The following is a 24325-nucleotide window of genomic DNA, read 5'->3' on the forward strand; positions in this document are numbered from 1 at the left end:
CTTAAAGATCGTTGGGATGGATCGGATGGTTATCTCATGACAATGCCTTTTCCAGGGGCCTGCCAGCAAGGAATTCGGCGTGATCGGAATGCCGAGGGCAGATACTTCGCGTCCGGCTGCCGGATGTTGTCAAGAAGATCCAAGATGGCTGTCGAAATCCAAGATGGCGGCGATGGCGACGACGGGGCGAAGAAACAAACCGGCCTAATTATGCGGCTCCCGTTCTCCGCTTGGTACCAAAGAACCTACTTAAAAAAAAAAAATCAAACATGAAACCTAGAAAATAAAAGTAAATGCTTCACGATAAAAGAACCTCCCTTTATTAATTTTAAAAGTATACACGAGATATGCCACGAGATGTAGGTACCGCTTCGACAGTTTATATGAAAAAGTCCTTTGAAAATTGATCGGGAGGGTGGAGACGATATTCGAGGCTCCGGGTTTTTTAGTGATATCGAAGGGTCGGCGGCTTTCAAATCGATAAGCCGATGACATATCGCCTCGACTCCCTGAAGAGCCGCTAACGACCGCTCGACACGCACGAGGTCGGATTACGTGAATGCTCGATGCACCGTCCCTGACAATGACGGCAACCGATCCCTGATCTCTCTAACCGGTCCCAGTTGCATAGATAATGCATCGGAGACACGAGGAGACCTACGTGGAAAGTCGAAGAGATCCTCGAAACTATTAAGTCATGAGTCGAAGGAATGATAAGTAAGTGCGATATCTCTGGTTCTTCCTGGTATATCTGCCCCTTCAGGGTCGTCTTCGGGTTCTCGATGCATCCTGATAAGGTGATAACCCGGAGGCTTTATCATGAGGTGTATGATGTCCCTGACAAGGATGGTGAGTGACCCTCGAATCGCATTATGAGTGCATTACAGATGCATTGTGGATGCATTATGGATAAATCACGGATGCAATTGCAGAGGCGTGGACAGGTGACACCGACGAAGTTGCTGACACGGCTGACAGGATCGATGACACCGGGGACAGCAGTGATACCAGTGATACCAGTGATACCAGTGGTACCAGTGGTACCAAGATTTATGACCACCCAGGAGACATACTTAAGGCGCTTCTCTCCAGGTGTCGGCTCTGATAATATTCCTTGTCCATTAACATCGCTTTAAGGCCGCTCGTTTATTATCTGAGCACCTTCCAGGACTCCATGGAAGCTGGTAATTATTCCACCAGCTAAATCTAAAGAGCCGAGGAGGGAAGGCGCGCCAGCCTTGAAAAGCCTCGGAAGCTCGTCAACTGCTTTCTTTCCTTCCCTCCGCAGAAATCCGCTCGACTTTTTCAAACAAGGATATCGCGGCGTCGGCAAATCCTAAGGACCGTGAAACGCTGGAAATTGCATCGGGCGACTTGAAAGCAAAAGCTGGTCGTTGAAAAAAAAAAAGAAAAATTAATCCGGTGCAGTGGACACCTCGAGATGGCTTTTCGCCGTTCTTTATAAGAACGAGATGGATCATTTTCTGACTTCCTTGGATCCACTAATTAGAAGAAATGTTGATTATTTCCGCATCCTCTTAAATATCTAATAAATCACCCTGATTTTTTATCATGGAAGAGTCTCCTTAGGGCCTCGGCAATTTCTAGTGCACTTTTAGTGCCGACCGCCGATGCACTGGAAAGTAAAGCGACTGTGCTATCAGCAATGCGTTTCGGTAGACAATCGCGCTCCCCAGGACCGATATTTTTTCCCTGGAATTGTCGATAGAATGTCTCCCCGCGGGAACTCGCGAAGTCGACGTCCATTGTGTCCCGCGAATTTCTCTTCAGCCCTGCGAGCGGGTTATTCGCGCCGCGTGATAAAATTGAGATTAGGTACTTCGAGAGGGACGAACTCCGAGACCTATCAGAGGAACTTTGCCGAGATACCCGTTCTATTTTCGCCAGGTAATCTGGGCTGATCGTTAACGTGCTGCCATTCGCCTTTATGCCCTGTTGAATGGCGGTGGCGTTGTCGAAGAGGTTCCCGTCGACCCTGAAGAGACTCCTGGCGAATGGGGGAAAAATCCATACGTCAAATCCATGCACGCATGTAATTATTATTAAATTATACGCCACGCGCATCGCACTTATTGTTTTTTTTTATCCTTCCATGTCCTGCCAATAGTCTATAATCCTTATCGAATAGCGGCGACCCTGAAGAGGTACTCAAATAAATCCTTATGATTAATCCATGGGCATAAAAATTATTATTAAATTGTACCACCCAAATAGTTACACCCAATGCCGTGGATTAATTATTTTTCCCACCCTTTTAGAACGCTCCAATTATTTTCTCGTCGCCGTAAATCGTCTACGTCAGATGGTAACAAGCCATCGGAACGGTGTCTGATAAATCAGGATCGATAAGGCTTGGTACTTTCGTGTCGAGGTGCACCAGAACTTCTTACCTCTTATGGTCCTCAGAGATTCACCGACAGTAACGTCATCTTGACCGCCTTTTGCATTTTCTATGCCTTTTTCGTCGAGCCAGCCTACAATGGAAGGTGACGTACATCATAATTGCACTTGTTCCAGCGGAGGAAAAAAATTCAATGTCAAGTTCTTGCGACATTATTTCCTCCCCGGTCTGAATTGCACCACAAAATCCGAACCCATGTAAAGCTCTGTCGCTGAGATCTAATGTCATCTAAACCTCTATCTTTTTCTTTTTAAATTTTACCCTTTGATTCAGCCAATCAGCTGATTGCGCAACGTATATGCGCAGTGATACGGTTTTCGCAGTCATACAAATTTCCGCAGCATTCAAGTCCGATTCGGCGCTTAGGCTTTACGTTTTCCCGGGAATGAATTTTTGTTGAATCCCCATTTCCCTTTAGCATGTGATGGGAGCTCTATAAGCGCAAGTGAATGGTCTGGAGCACACAGGTAGCCATTCGGTATCGAATCATGAATGAACTAGTTATATGTGGACCCTGAAGAGTTTCTTCAGCTCTATTCACCGGAGTGCCAATCGCGCTGGCACATTCGTCATTGAAATATTATTCAATAATAATAGGGTAAAGGATCGATACCCTTTGAATCGCCAGATTCGGTCCTCCGATAGCAATTTTTTGTCCTACAAAAAATGCAATAAGTTCCCCGATGAAAGAAAATTTTTCCTCTATAAAAAAGTGAAAACATTCATTTTATGGAATAAACAATCACGAGTGTCACCTGTTAGCAGGTGTTAAATCAACGTATGCGGCTTTAAGAGTAACCCAGAAAATCGTGTCACTCTCCGTGAAGATTCCATTCACGTTGCGAGATGAATAACGAAGGACGTCGAGCACTCGAACGCTAATGAGACAGTAATTTAGTAGGAGTTGAAAATTAAGGCGAGGGAATTAAGGCACACCTACCGTTCCTTTTCGGAATTCCCGGTTTCCCACGGTCTGGGGGGAGAGAAATGATTAGTGAAATGCAGTCATTAGAGGCGCTCTTATTTCGAAAGTGCCAATTATTCAGCCCGTGGAGGAGCCTCTTCATCTCCTGGTGCCATTAAGGGCGCCCTTTACCCCGACCTACCCGAAAAGTTTGGCTAATCACCGATTTCCCACCTCGGATTTCGACTCCTCGATAAATGCTCTAGTTCGCTTATCACGATTCAATAATCATCCGCAGGTCATGAACTCGTCTTCCTTAGCCTTGTGCTCCAGATCGCACCTTTCGTGCTGCCTACCAGGTTTTGTAACACGGTACGAGCTAGATTACATGTGTCAAAAGAGCTGGCGTAACGTGTGAAAGTCCAAATAATTGTCAGATTCGCGTGACACCGAGACATGGAGTACGGTAGGCCAGAAATTGTACGTCGAGACCTTTCCTCGTGAATAATTAAAAAAAAGATCCTAGGAACCCTGATTCTCACCTCCGTCATTTTTCACGGGCACATCTAGGGTCCCTAAATCCTGTATATTTTTTATATCTCAGAAATGAGTTATAACAACACTTTTCGATACCCCTCTTTGCGCAAATCCGCGAAAAGTGCTCGCAGACTGTCGAGCTGTGTCGAATTGAATTTCCCCCACGTTACCGCACGCGACTCCGCGGTAATCACCGGCGAAGACAATTCGCGATAACTAATTACGCTAATGAAAGGAAAGGGAAAGGCAATATGTAGTAATTCTCGCGTAAGTAAAGTTCCGCGAGCCGAGGCGTTAAGTAACCGCGACGGAATGAAGGAGGTGGGTCGAGTCTTGCAAACGAGTTTCCTTTATTTCGCGTATAAAATATACATAATGGCATCCCACGCAGGAGTCTCAAACCATTGTTATAAAAATATATATATATAAAATCGTAATTATGTCATGCTCATTGCTAAATCAAAGACGGCGATAGCGCTACGAGCCGATCTAGGCGGATCCGAGTCTGCCTCGGATATTCCTTCTAGGCGCCGATATCGATTGATCGATCTCAATAGAAATCGGGAAGAAGAGTCGAGACACCCCTCGGATATATCAGGTCCGAGTCGCTATTCAACCTCTCGCCTGTATCCATTGTGGAGTGGCCTCGACATGCGCTAAAACGGGGAAAGTACTTATCCAAGCTGAATAAATAAATACAATTGCGTAATAATACTCGTAGGCTGAAAAGCCGACGTCCGTCCTTCGGTGGAACGTCTTGATTTTTTCTAGGGTTTGTCAACCTCCCCAAAAATTCCCAATACGCATTGGATAATCCCCAGGACAACGACTGGCACTCTGGACGCCGGCGGGTATTGCAGAGTAAATTAAAAATTAATAGTAATTCCTAGAAGTAGTTATGCGTAGGTTTAGATGTTTACGTAGATGCAGTAAGTAGAGTAGAAGTTAGGTCTGATGGCTTAGCTTACTAGTAGGTAAGGAGAGGCTCGTATTTACAGATAAATCGCAGCACCAACCACGTAGGATCACTATGGGCATTGGCTATGCGTTCGTGCTTCGGTTACGCGGTTACCCGGCCCGCGGAGGTAAATACTCGCGATCTGGTTTCAAGGGTCCTTGGGATGGGAATGGGGAATCCGTCTGAGGTGGCTTCCCGGAGGGGAATCCACCGGGACCGGAAGGTCCACTTGGGAAACCAGGGCCGCTGGGTTTCCCGCTTGGGTAGCCTCCAGGACCGCCATCTTGCGGTCTCGATGGGAAGCCTGGACTGCTGGGTTGTCCACTTGGTCCGCTGGGTCGTCCTCCTGGGAATCCTCCAGGACCGCTGGGTTGGCTGCCTGGGAATCCTCCAGGACCGCTGGGTTGGCCGCCTGGATATCCTCCAGGACCGCTGGGTTGACCGCCTGGATATCCTCCGGGACCGCTTGGTTGACCGCCAGGGAAACCTCCAGGACCGCTTGGTTGGCCGCCGGGGAATCCTCCAGGACCTCCTACCGGTTTCTGAGGAGTGAGATATCCTGGACCAGATGTACTCGAAGGTCCCTGCGGTCTGCCACCTGGATATCCGGATGGACCTTGTCCTTGCGGTCCTTGGCCGGGAGATCCAGGACCAGAAGGTCCTTGCGGACCGCCGGAAGGTCCTTGAGGTCTAGGGAATCCGCCTGGTCCGCCAGGGCCCTGCGGGTATCCTCCTGGTCCGCCTGGGCCGCCAGGACCTCCTGGTCCGGAGGGTCCCTGTGGTCGTCCGCCTGGATATCCTCCCGATGGACCCTGTGACCCTGGACCGGATGGTCCCGATGGTCCCGAAGGTCCTTGAGGTCCGCTGGGGTAGCCGCCGGATGGTCCCTGAGATCCTGGATATCCACCTGGTCCGCTCGGTCCTCCTGGTCCTTGTGGTCCTTGACCGGGGAAGCCGGGTCCTGATGGTCCCTGAGGTCTACCGCCTGGATAGCCTGGTCCTTGCGGTCCTTGACCTGGGAATCCTCCAGGTCCACTTGGTCCTTGTGGTCCTTGACCTGGGAATCCGCCAGGACCACCTGGTCCCTGTGGTCCTTGACCTGGGAATCCGCCAGGACCACCTGGTCCCTGTGGTCCTTGACCAGGGAATCCACCTGGACCACCTGGTCCCTGTGGTCCTTGAGGCTCGAAAGGTCCTGGACTACCCGTTATACTATAGTCGTACAGGTTTTCGTTCAAATAGTAGAAACTCGGGGCGGAGTTGCAGTCGAACTGGTTCCACCAGACGCAGACGAAGAACTGCTGATGGAAGATCGTGCCGTTGGGGCAGAGGAAGTCGTAAGTCTTGTTATTGGCACATATATGGAAAACTTGACACTGAGCTTCTACATCCGCGTAGTACCCGGGATATTGTTGAGCGTCACAACTGAAACTAGTCTGAGGAATATCAGCGTATATAGGATAGTCGCGTCCCGGTTCTCCAGGAATGGCCGAATAGTCACCCTCGTCGTAACTCCCATCGTCGCCGTCTCCACCAAAATCGCCCGGACCTCCAAGGAATCCAGGACCTTGAGGTCCTTGTCCACCCGAGGGAAAGCCGCCAGGTCTACCGCCAGGGAATCCTCCAGGGCCTCCAGGACCTTGAGGACCTTGCCCACCGCTTGGGAAACCACCGGGTCCTTGAGGACCCTGTCCACTACCAGGGAAACCTCCTTGAGGACCTTGTCCACCTCCAGGATAGCCACCACCAGGACGTGGTCCGCTTCCAGGAAAGCCCCCGGGTCCTTGAGGTCCTTGTCCTCCACTAGGTCCTCCACTTGGATACCCGCCAGGTCCCTGAGGTCCTTGAGGTCCCTGTCCTCCACTGGGCCCTCCACCAGGATATCCGCCAGGTCCTTGAGGACCCTGTCCCCCGCTGGGTCCACTGCCAGGATATCCGCCCGAAGGTCCTTGAGGACCTGGCCCACCGCTGGGTCCTCCACTAGGATATCCACCCGAAGGTCCTTGAGGACCTGGCCCACCGCTGGGTCCTCCACTAGGATATCCACCCGGTCGTCCAACGCCAGGAAAGCCTCCCGGTCCCTGAGGACCCTGGCCTCCGCTAGGATATCCACCCGGTCCTTGAGGTCCTTGTCCTCCGGTCCCTGGTCTTCCACTCGGGTACCCTCCCGAAGGTCCTTGGCCACCGGATGGAAACCCGGAAGGTCCTTGTCCACCCGAAGGTCCCTGCCCATCGGAAGGATATCCCCCACTGGGCCCGGGTCTACCAGAAGGATATCCACCACTCGGCCCTTGCCCAGGATATCCGCCAGAAGGTCCTTGTCCGGACGGAAATCCGCCGCTTGGCCCTTGTCCCGGTCCTCCTGGTCGTCCTCCAGGACCCGGTCTGCCACCAGAACCCAAAGGACCCTGTCCACCGCTAGGTCCTTGCCCAGGGCTCGGGAAAGGAATCGATGGTCTGCCGCTAGGATAACCACCGGAAGGTCCTTGACCAGGACCCTGTACTCCAGGACCTTGAGGTCCACTCGGCCCTTGCCCTCCGGTAGGAAATCCTCCTCCAGGTCGCTGTCCACCGGATGGACCCGATGGGTAGCCTCCACCTCCTGGTCCCCCTGGTCCCCCTGGTCCACTCGGTCCACCGGGACCACTGGGTCCTCCGGGAAACCCTCCTGGTCCTGAACTCCCAGGACCTCCTGGCTTCGACCCTCCACCTGGCGCACCTCCCGGTATCAGCGGTTTACTCGGTCTCGGGTAGTCGTACCCATCTTGACCCTGAAAAAGATCACTCTCGTTAGGTCCTCGACCATTCCCAATGGAAGACGACTCTCTCAATATCTCCTCTAATTAACCCCATTGATTCTAAATTCAACTCGGTCGTGACAAGTGCATCGGGACCGAGTTTACAGGCCGCGGTCTTCCTATGGCTCAAAGGCGGTCTCGCTAAGGATCGAATCCTTGTGCAATGGAGAACGAAGTCCAACAGAGCGCTCCGATTCGCATAAAATCCCATATCGGTAACGAAGCGAGCTGGCTAATGGCGAGTCGCCTTAGGAAATCCCGGATTCCTGGAGAATTCCCCGACGGGAATTATTGTAAGTCGTTAATAATGACCCAGGCCATCTTCTTTAGCGACTCGGGCCTCGAGATCAGCCTCGAGCCTCGGCGAATCGCGCCTTCCCTTCTCGACCCACCCGTGACGGGCATTTTGTAAACTCACCAAGGATGCGTGGAGGATAGCCAGCAAGGCTGAAACAGGGGAAACGAAATTAGTGTGAACCGTGGCGAATGTAAAAGTGTCGTTTCGACACCTGGAGATCGGCAATCTGCGGGCGAGCTTCGAGCGGACGAACGTCCTCTCCAGCTCGCCTGCGGATGCGTGCGACTTCTTTGAGGACGCGGTTGGTGTGAGAATCCCGGGTGCCGCTTTGTGTCCCTCGACAATGCTCCTAATTAATTGCCGGGAAGTTATGTCACAGGATTTTTCAAGCCATTTCTCTCGTGTGAGCTTCGCACGCGCGCCCACTCTTCGCTTCAACATTCTTATCGTGCTTTCTCCTATTGCGCATGTCTGGAACGTTTATCGCTCCTCTCAAAAATCGATTTCCCTTTATATAAGATATTTACATCCTTGACTAAACTATTCTCTAAACTGGGTGTAAAGAATTGTTTGCGAATTTCCCTACGTGAACATGGAGGTCGGGAGGAAGGTCCTCCCGCCCATAAACTCCATTTTTTTTTAAATAAAAAATTGTTTGAGTATCTATATGAAATTTTTTAAACAATTTCATGGATGTCAGGACTTTCCTTAGAGCCTATGTATTTACGTTGCAATGTTTTTAACGATTCGGTTAACCCAGTTCAAGGATTTCATTGACCTCTCGCATCGCCTTGAGGAATTTAATTTTCAACTCTTGATAATTAAGTCATGAGTAAATGTTAATTCCTTGAGAAATAAATAATGGGATTCTGGTGATCGAGCCTGTGTTGAAAAGTTACGTCAACCGTCAGTTATGCATTTTTCTATACGAAAGAGGGACGTGTGCATCGCTCGAGAGAGAGAGAGAGAGAGAGAGAGAGAGGAGAAAATGCAGAAAAGCAAAGTGAGGTCATTTCACGTAAGGGGTAATTTGGTGATTGCCGTTTCGTCATTTAATCCTAAATTCCTCGGCGAGTGCATTTGTTCGTCGAGATGAATTACCATTTTGTTGCCTCCCAGCGGACATTATGTTTCTTTTATGTTTATCACTATCGACACCGCGTTTTACTCCTCCGATTATTTATTGGCATAATGATAGGGTCTCGACTCGGTACCGGAATTCGGAAAGTGAGTAAAAAAACACGTGTAGGTCAAATTATCGCGTTGCTGGTCGTTGCATACACTTGACCCATATCTTCATGGCGGATGACCCGAGCGTAAAGGATGAGTCTGCCACGTAGAAGGTAAAAGTTTCCCGAACAATGCCACTGTCTGCAAGGACCTCCGGTTCTTATCTTCTGTTTACCTTAATTAGAGGAAATTACGAAAAAGGAATGGTTCTTCGGCGGCTTTTGTCTGAATTAGCGCGGCTACCGCGGTAAGAAGCAACAATACAAATTAAATCTACCAGCTCCCTCGATCCCCCATTAGCCCGGGCAAAAGACAATAAAAAATTAAGGACCGTTTACCACGAGATGGTAAATAAATCCATTTGATCCTCGACTACCTAAGGGATCTATAGACATTTTTTAGAAAATTCTACTCAACGCATTTTCCCCGGATTTTAATTAATAGATTTATTTTCATTCCACAGACTTTTCGGACTTTCGTCGTCGAAACAATCGCCGCTCGTTTATGCCCTCCAGATATGCAATCTTGAATTTCCCTTACAGAGAAGCGAAAATGATTTACGCACGAACATTTGTTTCGCGTTGTGCTTATTGAGAATTGGGACGGACCGCCTATTGACTTTAACGTTCCATTGTTAAAAATGACTGCAGGAGTGCGCAAGGATGCGCTTAGGCTATCAGCTCCTCGACTTAAACGGTGGAGGTCCCTTGCGCAAGTTTGGTGAAATTAAAAGTATAGAAATAGAATGATTCGCGGGGAGTGGGCAAATTATGTGCGACAATTATGTCCTTAGTTGTGCGAAGGAGGAGACGTGCAAGTTTTGGGTTAATGTATGTCCGAGTAATTGAATTTTTTAATTTCAAGTGCAACTCACCCATCCACAGCAAACACAACCTCATGTCTGTTGGTGGTGCCGCCTTCCTTAAAGCGTCGACCTAGAGGCAAAATAACCTGCTCAGAAGAGGCTTTATTTATTATAATAGTAACAATTGCGTAAACGGCGCATTCGAGAGTGAAGCAGCCTCCCGAGTGGCCGTCTCTTAAAAACAACCCTCGTTACCCTGACATTACCCAAATTACCCCGGTACGGTAGGATTCATTTAGAGCATTCCTCGTTAAAGCGGCCTCTTTATCCGGAAAGAACATTATATTCCACGGGAGCTTTCAAAAAGCTTTTAAAACAGCCCAAATTAAACATTCCATCCCTGAAGCGTCCCCAGCTTCTGTGCAAAACCTCCGTCCGTTTCCAGGGTATCAAAATAAGGCATCGGCAGGAATTCAACCTCGAAATTCACATTCAAGCAGGAATAAAAAGAATTAATAAAAAAATCCAATTTTCACTCGTACACAACGAAATATTAAAAATATCCTTCCAGTCACGGCCCTTTTCCAAAAATTCCAATGAATGCAATGCTCATCAGAATCCAAAAGATACCGAAAACGAAGCAAAGTATCCTTTCCTCGATTCCAAAATTTCCTCCCCGAAGATATTCTAGCCTTTAATTAAATTTCAACACTCCTACTCGACTCCACCATGCCCTATCCCAATCTGCACCGAATCTCGCGAGCACCTTCGGTCCTGGAGCGGATTTTTTTAAAAAGAGATATCTTCAGATTTCGACCGAATTCGATGCCAAAACCGGCGCGAAACACTCCCGAGGACTGTTGCGCGAAAATTCCGTCCTTCCAGGATCTAGGAGGAGCCGGCGCCCCGTCTATCCCGGGGAAGAGGTCCTCCAGGCCCTGAAGAGTCCAACTCACCTAACCGATCCCGACAGAACACTGGGACGTAGGTAAGTCAGAAGGTGACTGATGGTGGAGGTGTCGTTGCGACCATATATACCCCGAGATTGCACCCCGAAATGTTCCAGATCCCCACCAGGCAGTTCTTCAGGGATGCTCGCGGATCCTTCGGGTCCTCCCTACCTCCAGAGGACATCTGCTCCATCGTTACGTGGTGATGCGAGAGGGGCGCCTTGCTATGTCTTGCTATGCCATGCCATGCCATGCCATCCGCAAACGACGAACGACCTCACGACGTAAGTGACCCGCTGATGGTGCCCGGCTGGGGGAATCTCCGGGAGATGAGCTCGTGGGAGGCCGGGGTTAGTGAAAGTGAAATACTGCAAGTAGAGTAACATCTTCCGATCCGCCGTATTCCACAATGTTCCTTTTGACCGAGAGCATCGTCGGCGGCAGAGCGTCCATCACCCTAGAAGACACGTTTCAAAGCGCCCTAAGGTGACGTGAAACCGATTAAAAGAAGCCACTTTCCCAAAAGCTCCAAAATATTACCACGTGACTCGTGAGCACCGAATATGACCAGACACCCTGAAAAATGTCTCATTTCCAAATCGAGCTTTTCTGGCTCGGCATAAATTATTTCGTTGGAATACATGTAAGAGTCTTGTGTAGAAATTTGAGGGAATTGACCAAGGAATTAAGAGGTGACCAGCTTCGAGGGCTCACGTCACCTGGAGGAGCTTCTCGGTTTTCAGGTGTTTTACCCTCTTTGAGGTGCTGGAAGGGTTTAGAAGTTCTTTTACTGCAGCGTTTCGGGTCTGCTGTCTATGGCTCGCCAAAGGGTTGCTGGACTCCAAAGGTTCTCCAATTTCGCCCTGAAGAGGATATCGACTTCGGGGATGGGCTCGATTCGCTGATTCTCTGTGCGGTGTCTTCTGGTATTTCGGGAGGTCGCTTTGATATCCCTGGAACGGTAGTGAGATTCGACTTTAGTGTCGGTAATGGTCGTATGTGGGGATGATACGCCATGTTATGACTCTCATTTCTTGCTGATGACTTTTCTCTCGTCTAATCTGGCTTTATGCGCTGCCTTCGGGGACAATAATGCAGCGGCGCATGATGGACAATTCCTTATGCAATTCGCACGGGCGTAAAGTTTATTATCAATTACGTGATTCCCGTGCCGTTTAATCGGCCCGGCGTCTCTCTCGGCGCCCTTCCGCTTACCGTAAATCGGATCGACGTCGATTTTCTAGACGCCTCCGAGCGCGCTTTCTCGCCGGCATTCGTTGTTACGATTACAGCCATCACCGAATTTTTCCCTCGATTATATCATCGCTCGACATCATCGTTTCCGCAGCATCCGCTCGAGTGAACTATCGAACCCGGCCATAACATTAAATTTTACGGCTCCACTTATTCCTCCCGACAAACCTCCGTATTCCTGACTCTAAGACTATGTTCGACATCCCCGATGTCATTACACGTCAACTCTAACAAATATTAGACATTCCAAATCTCCAAACACATCATTCTAAAACCACATTCGGTACCCCCGATGTCATTACACATCAATTTGACCAAACATCAGAGATTACGCCACCTTAAATCTCTGGTCAATCGATTTATGATTTTTTTTTTCTTCCCCCTCTTTAATTACCTCTTATAAAATGATTCGCATGCCATTTCGAATGAAATGGGCAGCGTTTTGACATTTATCCGAGGCGCGTAACAAAAGGAAAGAAAGGCAGCGTGTCATCTCGAGGTTCGAAAGTTCAGCCGGCGATTTTTGCAGATCCTCGAGCGGTGACCAGGTGAGGAAACTCGGTTGCGGGAGGTAGACCAGAGACGCCGACTAGAAGTGGACGTAGGGCCAGAGGTGTCGAAATCCCTGAAAGACGGCTTCGGAATTGAAATGGTCGTTGCACACCGGGCAGTCCGTGTGCACGTCCGTCTCTCGCGGCGGGGAAGCGCTTAATGTCGATCGAGGATGAGTTTCGTCCCACTTCGGCCGATTTCATCCGACTCTTCGTCCCACTTCGTCGACGGCGCGGTCTAATAATCGAGGGGATCGGAAACTCGGTCGCTATTAGCGAGTGACGCGTAGCTTCGGTCTTCGAGATCCTCTTCGATGGTGCTCTTCGAGGTGGTTGCGCAAACGGAGGACCGTCACGAGAGGAAAACGAGAAGAGGGCAATCGGCGTGCGTGGGCGAACCTCCGCAACATCGGCGCTCTCTGGAAAAAACAATGCCGGGATGGACCGTTTTCCAGATCGTAAAATCGACGGTGGATGGCCGCCAAGGATTATTAATGTCCTCACCGAGGGAGTATCTCTTGCGTGCTCGTCGTATCGCAAATTAAGACGGGATGCAAGGAGAGTGCACGCTGGACCTTGAAGCTGCATCTCCTTTTCTGCACGATACCGATTTTGTCTGTCCTGCTCCGTGATGAGACGAGACTCCTCTGATTTTTTCTTAGCCCTGTAAAAGCAAATTTTCAATAAATTTTTTGACAAAAAACGGCCGGTGAATTCCCTCCCGGAAGGCGCCATGAGGTTATTAACGCGTGTACCTGACAATTGCGTGCGGCATTGCGCATCCGATGTACCAACGATTTCGAACGGGAGAAATTAGATAAACGCAAGTCGCGTATCGACAGACATCAAAGCCGATTCGCCGTGATTACAAGGCGGCAAAGCTTCGGGTTATTCGATAAAGAAATTGCAGAAGTATAGCTCGCCGGTATGCATCATCCGATTTGAAGAGAAAAAAAGGAATCGAAGCGGGGAATGTCACTTTTATATGTCACTGTCACGTCCTAAAGCTCGATAATGTCAACGCTGCAACTCGGGCGCCACCTTAGATTCTATTAACATAGTCGTTAACATTAATTTCGCCGCATTAACGGGTAAAAGTACAGGTGTAAATTCGATGAGACACGGAATTATTACAATCAAACTAGACGAATTGACAAACGTTCCGCATCTTCATAAGGTCATAGGTGTTACCGGCCGATCCCACGTTATCGAGTAATACCTCGCGTAATCGCATTATCCGCGTTATTAATATTATACACGCACTAACTTTCTTGTAATCCTGTTTAGTTGGTATGGCCGGATTTAGATATCGACGGTGATTCGGCTCGGAATAACTTTGCGGCGATTTTTCGACCTTTAACATCCTCGCTCATGGCGGAGGAAAAAAGACAATACTCTCGTAGGTGAGTTGCATTACAGATCGTAATATCGACAGAATAGCGCCTCCGAGTAATTAATATCCGCACATCTTGCGTGGCTCGGATGATACCTGTATATTGCGTATTGCATGGTATAACAAATTGAGACGTGATCTTAGGTGAGCGTAAAACGCGAACCGGCACTGAACGTCGAAGGAGCGAGCTGCCATGATTACAAAATGACAGGACAAAGCACCGGGTAAATCGTTTCAGGATATTGTGCACCTAGGATGCACCTCTCATGGGATGATGCACCGTCCGCAGGTGCATCAAATGCACTGGTAGCGTCATCGACGCGTTATTAAACGGTGTCACTTTTTCCCGGTGGAAAGGAGAACGCGAGGAGGACGTTCTGCGAAGTTCGCAATTTTAAAAAGTTATTAACAATCCAGGCGCAGTACCGAGGAACGATTAGTCAAGCATTGAAAATAGCAATCGATTTCAAGTATCGACGATAAATTTGCAGCAGGTAATCGCCCTAATCCGGTGCAATATGCATATCGCAAAATGGTGCACGACCTCTGAAGAGCATAAATCATTAAGATGACACGAAAGAGTCATTAAATATATATGAAACGTCAAAATATTTATAAAACTTGCCTTCAAACCGGGTGCACCTAATCATTTGAAACTTCAACGCATGACATTTCGTAAAAGAAAAAATAAAAGAGAAACATATGTATTCTTGGTTCTAGATAAATGAAAGTAATTTTTTATCAAAAATGGCGGGCGAAAAATATCGTCGAATGATGTATCGCGAATTATGGCTCGATCTTACGGGAGTTAATGCACTAGCTCCGTGATAAACGTCGAAGGTACGAGCTGTCATGATTACAAGGCGGCCTCATGAGCATCGGTGAAATCATTTGAAAATATCAACGCATCTCATGAATCAGTCATGATCTTCTCTTTCATCAAGGGTCGCTCCGGAAATTATTCATGCGGATCGAGCCACCTTTCGCTAGAATTTGACAGACTTACAACTTACATGCTAAACGCCTGTTATCAAATTAATTATTACAGAAGCCTCCTATAAAGAGGGAATTTTTTTTTTTTTTCCCCAGTGGAATTAATTCGGCAGTTATAAAAGCGATAGTTTATAACACTAGAGATGAAAGTACCGACGCAGGATTTCGGTACACTTTTAGGGGAGATCTTTAACTCCTAGTTGAAGAATTCCTATCTCAAGAAATCGGAATAATTCATTTTCCGAGGGAAATGTTCTCGTGTGCAGGCACTCGTATTCAAACTGACCGAGATTATCGGAATCAGATAATTTATTCCCTGAATTAGATCATTTCCTTCCCTCGATAAAAACCGGGCTCCCTTCGTTTGGAAACAAAGTGTGAGCTTTAATCTTCCATCAAACCCTTTCGAGCGTGCCTGCGCACCGGTCGGATTAATTAATTCCAATTAACATTCACGGCTTGCATATTCAAGATCCTGGGTCCCATTCCGAGAGATCTCATTTCCTTTCGGCGTATTTTACCCGAATCCTTGTATCGATACGGATCGCGAACTTTGGGAATTAATTCGCCCCGCAATTTGGAGCGCGTCTTTAATGATATCGCGTGAAATGTGCTTTCCGCGTAGAAATTGGTTTACTCGCGCATTCATTAACGTCCATTAACGAGTTGCGAGCCTCCGTCGGATTCCCGGCAAATATTTGAAATTCCGCCGATTCTGGGCCCAGTAACCGGAGTGTCGCACCTAGGGAAGCAATTATTCCGGACAATTGCGCCAACAAACAGGCCGATTTACCTCGCGATTCGCGGGTCCGCCATTGGCAAATTTGTCTAACAGTCCCACTTCCCGAGTTACGTAGATGCGATCTGTCAGGCCCGAACAAAGCGTATTAATCTTCGTCGTGAATTATTCATGCCGCTTTAGCACTATCTACGGACAGGGCTCTGCCTGGGTTTCTAATTACTTTACTGCTCATTATCGTAAGGAAGAAAAGTATCGCCCCCCGAGACAGCAGCTCCGCTTAAAAGCGGAGGAGCTCGCTGAACGATATACATTCTTCCGCAGAAATCTATTTTCCTTCGCATTAATCAACTAAAACGGTTATTAAATATGAATTAAATCCCCCTAATGATCGATCCGCTGTCTCGATATTTTTACGGCTCTTTCATGACCTTCCTTTTCGGCGGCCTTGTCTGGAGAACGCATTGCCACCTTTCACATCGTCTGGGCGAAAATATCGTTGAAGGATTTCATTGACACCTTCGATGATTATCAGCTCCCCGAATATGGGCCTTTCAGAAGGGGAGCTCGTACAACCTTTACATGAACTAATTGCGACATGAAATTCGACGGAAGTTAATTAGTACTAGTAACTAGTATTAACTTAATTTCTTGATTGTTCACGCTACGAGATACGAAGTTCGGTCGGATACTGACTGTTGAGTTCCCTTTGGGCCGTTTATTAATGTCACAGTTCCTGGAGGCAGTAATCACTCGTCGATAAATTCGCCCTTACGATTTAGGCGGAGATTGCCGAGTTGCGTATCACCACTTATAATTAAAAGGGTATTATACGCGAGCGAGCACCATCTACGGCTTTGCGCCACATACGCATTGTTCTGCAGGATAGTTCCATGATGTGGGAAGCGGCAGTGGGCCAAGGTGGAAACAATTAATTCGAGACCGAGGAAATCGGAATCAAAATGATAAATATGAGGACTCCAGTTCTACGCATCGGTTCTCCTCGGTCTTTCCGCTTCGATAAGAGCCTTCCACATATCCATGTCAAAAATGCCCAACTTTGACAGGCCACTATGGAACGCTCCTCCGAATTTCGTCGTATCCGGCTTTTCGGCTAAACGTCGAGACTAACGTTTCTAATTAATTCGTTTACGTGGAAGTCCCGCTGACACGAAGTTCCTGATTGCAACACCCCGGTGGGTCGTGGGTTCGTCGGCCTCCCTATTACCATATTTTTGAATGGACAATTTTTCCTTACAATCTTAAGTGCACCGTTAAAGGCCTTCATCAAGTCGTATAAATTTTGTCGGAGCCAATTTTCATTACCTTTTACACTCCGGCAAGTAATAATCCCGAGCGTTTAGCCGATATAATATCTATATGATTTATTACCATACGTTACACACGTACTGAGCGCTTACCAATTACAAGTCGTGTGCGCTAGAAAAAAATATAACTTCTACAATGTTACGTAAGAAACGCTGTAATAAATGTGCATTGCGCCAGTCTGACCCACAAGGGAGGTCGGAGCTTGAATTAACAGGACTAAGAGATAGCATGCGATCTAAAAAGACAAAAATACGAACATGGCTGCCCCATAGAACACGCTCCTTTGTCAGTGCCAAGCGGAAGGCTAATTTTCACAGATCCCATAATTTCTAATTCATAATCCTTAACATACGAATCCTGATAATTGTTTGCCGTCGTAATAGGCGGCATTAAATCTAGGTTTCGATGTTTAACCTTTTCATAAAGCACTCTCTGTGCCACGTCACGAAACCCGGCTTACGTTCGCCTATGTTATGACAATACGGTATGCGCAATGTTTATAATCTCCGGTCAATTAGCGGGAACATGCGCAAAAAGGCTCCAGAGCTGCTGAAAGTGCTCCCCGTATGCTCGTACATCACGGATGCTTTCAATCTATGACGTGCGAAATTGCGATAAAGGTCGGCCTGATTTTTACTCGAAATTATTCCCGCGGGTTGCATCTTCCATCTCGTGTCATCCGATATCTTTGTGCCCGTTGCAGCACTGAAATCGTTGTTTAATTCCCGCGCCGCCGCGGACAGTAGCCAGTGACAGTGATTTATAGTCGGTTCCACAAGTCGGGATTGTTCGTTCGCCTACAACTAGACATATACGAATCGAGACAATGGACGAGCGGTGATTTTTAATCGGCAAGGATAATTCCTGACGGGAGTAGAAAGCATTTCTCTGTGGGTTTCGGATTTCCGGACCAGAGGCGTCGATAATTCCTGCTTGATTGGGGATCGCTCCTGCGGATTCCATATTTCATAAGATGGAGTCATCATCCGGATGTCCCTTCCATTTTCCATCCTCCCCCGTTTACGATTTCTTCTTCCCCTGTTGACAGAAAACGTATTAGTGGCCTCGATTGAGAAAGCTTTTCATCATTTCTCATTAGACCCACGATCGACACGGAAGCATTACCTTGTCCGATGCAGGCAAAGGAATGCGCGAATGCAGCTCGGCAATTTATCATGAACTCAAATTCGCATTTAATCGGATGGGAATTTCATAACGCGAACATCTTTTGCCAGTCGTTTGGTTATTAACCGCCGTTAAAGGTCCGTTGTTCCCCTCGATTGAGACTTTTTATCGCCCCAAACAGCAGGTTTGTGGCGCACGCATGAAATCCCTCGAACCTGGCCAAAAAAGAAGTAATCATTCAAATTGATGCAAATTTCATAGCTACGCATCTCGTGGTTATCGATATGCTATAATCAGCTCGCAGCCGCACGAAGTACCGATTAAGTAACGAGGGTTCCCGGAGTCGACTCTAATTTCCCCCAGAATAGATCGATTTCACCTGAGAAATGAGAATTCCTCAGATTCCGGCACTTTGGACCGATCCTTCCTATCCGAAATTTTTTTTTTTCGTTTCGAGTATACGTTCCCAAGGATTTTTCTGCTCATTGCAAATGCCAGAAGCAGGGTAATAACGCGAGATATAACTGTTCGCGTGCCCTTTTACGAATCACCGATTAGCTTGAATAACAGTGATTGGTTTATTGGCCGGCGTACCACAATCAGCTTTCGAGTTAATGAACAATATCCGTAACGTGTGTGTGCAGCCTTTTAAATCTATGTACCCCATAAAGCGAAAAACCGGCGATAGTTCCCTCTTAGCCAACTCGCCATTGACAATTCCCCGGCAGTAATGGCTAATAACCCTAATTAAGATGTAAATAAAGCATGTGATTAAAACATGACGACCCCTGTCGCAACAATTCTCTATCACAAAGATTGCTCGGTATCCGGCAAATAAACAAAAATGATAGAAAAATCAGAATCGGCCAGATCAGCTGATCGCAAGGGTGCGTCGCAAATCCGATTTTTCGGTGGCTAAATGCCAACCTAGAAAGTGTCCGTTACACATGCGCAACGAGACATCCTGCTTGCAAGAAGGGCTTATCTTGCCGGCAAGATCGACCATTGTTTACGCGATGCGCGTGTAATATAAGCACCAGCTCGAGTATATGGACGCTTACGTTCGGCATTGCGCCCGGAGATGCTTGATCGACCCAGGGAGATCTTACGGCGTGCGGGAAAAACAGCATCCCCTAGACCACGATAAAGTCCGCAGATAGGCAGATCGCCGAGTCTAATATTTCACGTCGCAAATCGCAATCTCCGGGCTGCGGGACACGTATCCTGGGGAACGAGCAGGACGCGTGTCCTCGGGAAAGGCGCCTCCGATTCCGATGACTTCCACCGTTTCGCAATGCACAACGTGCGACCTCGCCTCCCCGCAGGGGCGGTGGACGACAGAGGGATTCCGCATTCGGCATGTGAGGTCTCCTGGCTTCGATTACACGAGTATGCGACCGCAAGTACATTGCATTGCAGTGGTACGCCGCTGCAGGCTCGCGTCTTCTTGCACGCGGTCGCGTGCATTCGGCCGACCGCCACTTAAGTAATTAAGTAATTAGGCAATGCAAATACCACCGACTAAACGGGGAATGCCGATGCTCTTGTAATCGCGCCTGCAGGATTGTTTCAATTGGTTTATAAATTTGTGGAGATTAAACCGGGCGTACGGTGTCGGATCCTGGGTACTTTGAGATGGTTGATGGTGGGTCTGGCCTGGCACTACACGGGTTGGCTTGTTCTGGAAAATTGGAAACACGAATTAGTGAATTTATATGTTTAAGGGTATGTATAAGTATGTGGAAATATATATATATCTACGTGATTAGGGATCGAGATGCGGCGAGACTGGCGGAAACCGAAAGATTGCAACTGCATCCAATTACTGGACGAGCACCTTGCAAGTCGCGGAAAGAACGGGAGTCCAGGAGCGTTGTGAGAGGAGCTCGTGGCGAGCTGCATCGCCGGTTACTTACTTATTCTCGCGTTTCACAACGACTGCGTCTCTTTTAACCTCCTCGTTGCATCTCCGGGCACAGGTTAGCCGGGCCGCTTGCAGGAAAGTGTGAGAGTCGACTCGAACCAACCTATATTAGAAGCGGCGTTTTTCAAAATGGAGTAAACGCGTCGGAACTTCTCCTGTTTAAATATGCATTTCAACAATTATACGCAATGTCCCTCTACCAGGATCTAATGAAACGACTCGTTACCTGTGATAACAGCATTTAAAATTCCTCGACGCGTTCCTCTAACGATCTTCCCTTCGTCACTTAACCTCTCAGCCTTTGCGCAACTCCGCGCTCCGGGTTGGGCACTTCCTCGATCCACACCCTCCACTCGAATGAGGGTACAAGAGCCGTAATTTGGTCCCGATCGGGAAGAAATTCCCTCCTCTGGTGGTAGGATCGGAATCGACGCGAAAGCCCGCCGAGAGAGCGTGGAAATATCTTCTGGAATTTTCTACTTGGCGCTCTCGATTAGTTACGAAGGGATGCGTGGCGGCGCTAGTGTCGCGCGGCAGTTGACTCGAGCGACGGCCGCCATGTTGGATTTCAAATCTAACGTACTTCCCGCCTAGAGACCCAGAAGTGGCTTCCTCGGCTCGGAATCACGCGTTTAAGGACAGTCACGAGCATTTGTTCCCTTCCTCGGGAAAGGTCGTTCGCCGTGACTCCTGTCGGGAACCCTGGCAGAGGTCGGCGGCGTCGAAGCGGCTCGCAGCCAAAGTGATTCAAGATTCCAAAGCGCATGAATATTCCAATGAGACGTCGGACTATATTGCGGAAACAATCGGTAGGTGAGTGTGGGTCGTCGCCTGTGAGTTTTCATCTTTCCTTACCTACACGATAATTACCCGGCGAGTATAACCCCCTGGTAATTCTAGGTTTCGGCGCTTCTCGCGTCTTTCGCAACGCCCGTAATACGCGGACGAACCGCGGCCCGAGACCGTAGCCCGGGAAGAAAATTCGAAGGATCCATCCGAGAGCGACCTCTACAGTCGATGGGAAAAATTAACGAGCTGGAAAGGGCGAATCGCCGCTCGTGATTCCAGATCGGCGATTCCAGGCGAAATTGAGGAGCACCGCGCTGTGTGTGCTTTGGGAAGGAGCGGTTTTACCTCGCGGGTAAAAAATTAATCACTTAATCCCAGGTACGTAAACCACCGAGCCACTCTTAATCTCTGCGATAACCCAACATAGGTATCGGAAGCGACAGAGAGAACTCCGGTATTAATTCCCGGCTATTTGTTGAGAATTTTCCTATTAATCTCGCATTTCACCATTCCCAGGACGAGACTACACGGAGATGATTTAATCCTTGCAACGCGCGAGGACGTTTACTCCGGTCGCCGCCGAGAGGACTCGACAAGTCGGTAGGAGATAACGCCGCGTAACGCTAACAATAACCGACTCGAGATGTACTTTTGATAATAGTGCCAGGATAATATGTAGTGACGAAAGCATCCATCATGATGTAGGTACCTGGTTGTACGCCTCGCAGGACTGCAGCAGAGGAGGACGCTGAGTGGCGCCGCGAGGAGGTGAAACGAAGAGGTAGCGAGGAAGGAGAGCCGGAAGAAGACGGTGGAGGTAGTCTTTGATTATTAACTACGACCCACCCACACAGACAGGAGGACTCGTAAGTGGATTGTCCTGTTAGCAAGGATTTCCCTTTAACCAGCCGGGTATGTTGGTAGAGGCGAGGCGACCGCTAATTCAATTATGTAAAGCGAAGTGTGGTCGGGTGTCACATCCGCGCTGAGTTAACATACTCGAGCTCATCCGCGATCGAGAAGTTAGAGGGAAGAAAGACGTTCCTTCGATGTACTTTCGGTCACTATTTCATTTTCCTTTCAGAAAGCCGATTGTAATGCACCGAGTGGACTTCTGGCTTGCTTCCGGGGGCACAACATCCTCCCCCATTAGCCCATTTACATGCGAGATCATCGCGCGGTTTGGGCCTGGAATTAATATTCAATATCTGCAGCATTAATGCATTCGCCAGTGCACCCGAAGCATGCCGACGTGCGAGCCCAGTTCGGCCAAAACATGGAAAGTAACGATTAGGTTCGTAAATTTAAAGAAACTTACCTGGCCCGAGATTATTTACAACGAAGGGAATCTAGATTTGGCACAAATTACACGCGTCGACCGCGGCGATGCCAGCTGAATCAGGCACATTATATACATATATGAAACATGTACTTGGCGCGGAACTCTACCATGGTCCATGATAAGATGGTATCGCTATCCGGGAGACTATTCGATTTCTTTCTCTCTCTCAGCTCTCCTTTCCAGCAATTTTTCTCTCCGGCGATATCGGGGAAAAATTGCGGAATGCCAAGAAAACGAACGTCTCCCTTCCGGTACACCGCGTAGAAGTTTATTCGATCTCTTTACTTGCTCTACGTGCTCCGGGGTTCGTGATTCCGCTTTTTATTACATTTTTACCCGCCGGTATCGCGGTAGGATAGGAAGAAATTACAGGAAGGACTCGTTACAAGAAAGATCCCTCTCGGAATTAGTTGCCGTTCCGGTCCCTGGACTTGTATCGAACGACGTCGTCGGTAACTAGATTTTCGGGAAAGAAGTTTATACGGCTGCCGATCGCCTCGCTATGAAGATATCGTTTTACGACTGTCGTTGATTCTGCGATACGCGACGACGACGCCGGCGAACCTCCATCAGCTCGAGCTCCTTCTCGGTGTTCCCCATTGACGCGCTTCGGAGACTCCATCGATTTATCGGTTAATTTAACAGTTTCGCGCAGAATAGGCGCGCTGTGTCGATTTATCGGTTTACCTCGCGCGCCGACAATGATATCCGTCATTGGGAAACACCGTCGTCGGCTCCACGCGAGGTTGGATGTCCTTTCACGCCACGTTTCGCGATTCACTATCAGGACTAACGTCATAAGGGCTTATCGTCCTCGCGATTATACCAGGACAATCTCTTGCGGGATTATAAAACCGAGGAATTATTACTTCATGGGAAAAATAAATATGAAAGTAACTTCTTTTTCCTTCTCACAGAATCGGACTGGACGAGGCGCACTTACCGAGACAAACGACTCCCTGCTTTTTCATGGTGGGGAAACGGCGCCGCCCATGTTCCTGGAACATTACTCGAACTCGACTAAATTACAAGCACCGAACGAGCTTACGGAGGCTTAACTTCCCCGAGAGTAACGCCGGAATTCCTAAGTGCTCGATCGTTCGCCGGTCCAGCACCTGGTTTCCCTGCGGTGGCGGAAACTTTTCGAATAAAATTTCTCGCCCGCGCTATGGGTGCCCCAGTAATTCGGAAACTTTTCAGGCAACCTCACGACGTTACCTGGGGTATGGACGAGAGACACCGTGGTCCAACCTGGTGAAAAAGGGGACGAGACCTGCTTCGGATGCCAGAGATGCTGCGGAGAGATCAGGCATTAGAGAGGCATTGTGTCAAAATTGGCCGAGGTCGTAGGTGCTTGTCGAGATGAGGAAGATAGCCGATAACAACTTGGGGAACATCTTTCCGGTACCATTGACAACGAGAGGTACTCGCGTATGTACATAAGGATCTCGTATCTTGGATGATCGGTCCCGTGTTGCGTCACGAGTCGGATGGTCAGAGCTCGGATATTACGTGATGACTTAAATGATTTTACTTCTCGAAGCCCTGTTATCAAGGATATACGCCTGTCTCCGTTTTCGTGATCCTGCGTGAATGCGGTCTGATTGGTCGAAAGGACTTTCTTACAAGATAGCTTTCTAGATGCTGTGTAGGGATAATCGAGAGATGAAGCTTGACGCCGCCGGTGGGGCGTGGAGTCAATAGGAATGTCTTTGACAAGACTTATGGGGTAAATTTGGTGAAAGTCAATGTAACGTGGTGAGGCGTCCCGTAGGCGACGGGAGTGGTTCCTGATTGGTTGTCACTCGAAACGCCCGATGGTCCTCGGATGGTTCTGTCCCACGATGAAGGAATTGCAACAAGGGGATATGAATTTTATTAATCTCCCTCGAGGCGGTTTAATTCCATTCTGTTTCCGGATTTACTCGGGCGAGCAATCTGAAGCGGGAATGAAAATGCTGAATTTATTGGCGGACCTTTTGGT

General features: G+C 48.4%; 1 protein-coding gene across 1 annotated transcript; it reads right to left on the minus strand.

Annotated features, from left to right (window-relative positions):
• Positions 1-4931: 4931 nt before the first annotated feature.
• On the minus strand, positions 4932-10676 carry LOC105697881 (spidroin-2-like). The gene is made up of 3 exons (XM_023434740.1): positions 10022-10676; positions 8038-8066; positions 4932-7592 (listed from the first exon to the last, which is right to left on the minus strand). The coding sequence occupies exons 1-3, from the start codon at positions 10044-10046 to the stop codon at positions 4932-4934; spliced, it is 2715 nt and encodes a 904-aa protein (XP_023290508.1). The 5' UTR covers positions 10047-10676.
• Positions 10677-24325: the final 13649 nt, after the last annotated feature.

Source organism: Orussus abietinus, unplaced genomic scaffold (assembly GCF_000612105.2).
Source record: "Orussus abietinus isolate OABI.00-Male unplaced genomic scaffold, Oabi_2.0 scaffold1, whole genome shotgun sequence".
Taxonomy (NCBI): domain Eukaryota; kingdom Metazoa; phylum Arthropoda; class Insecta; order Hymenoptera; family Orussidae; genus Orussus; species Orussus abietinus.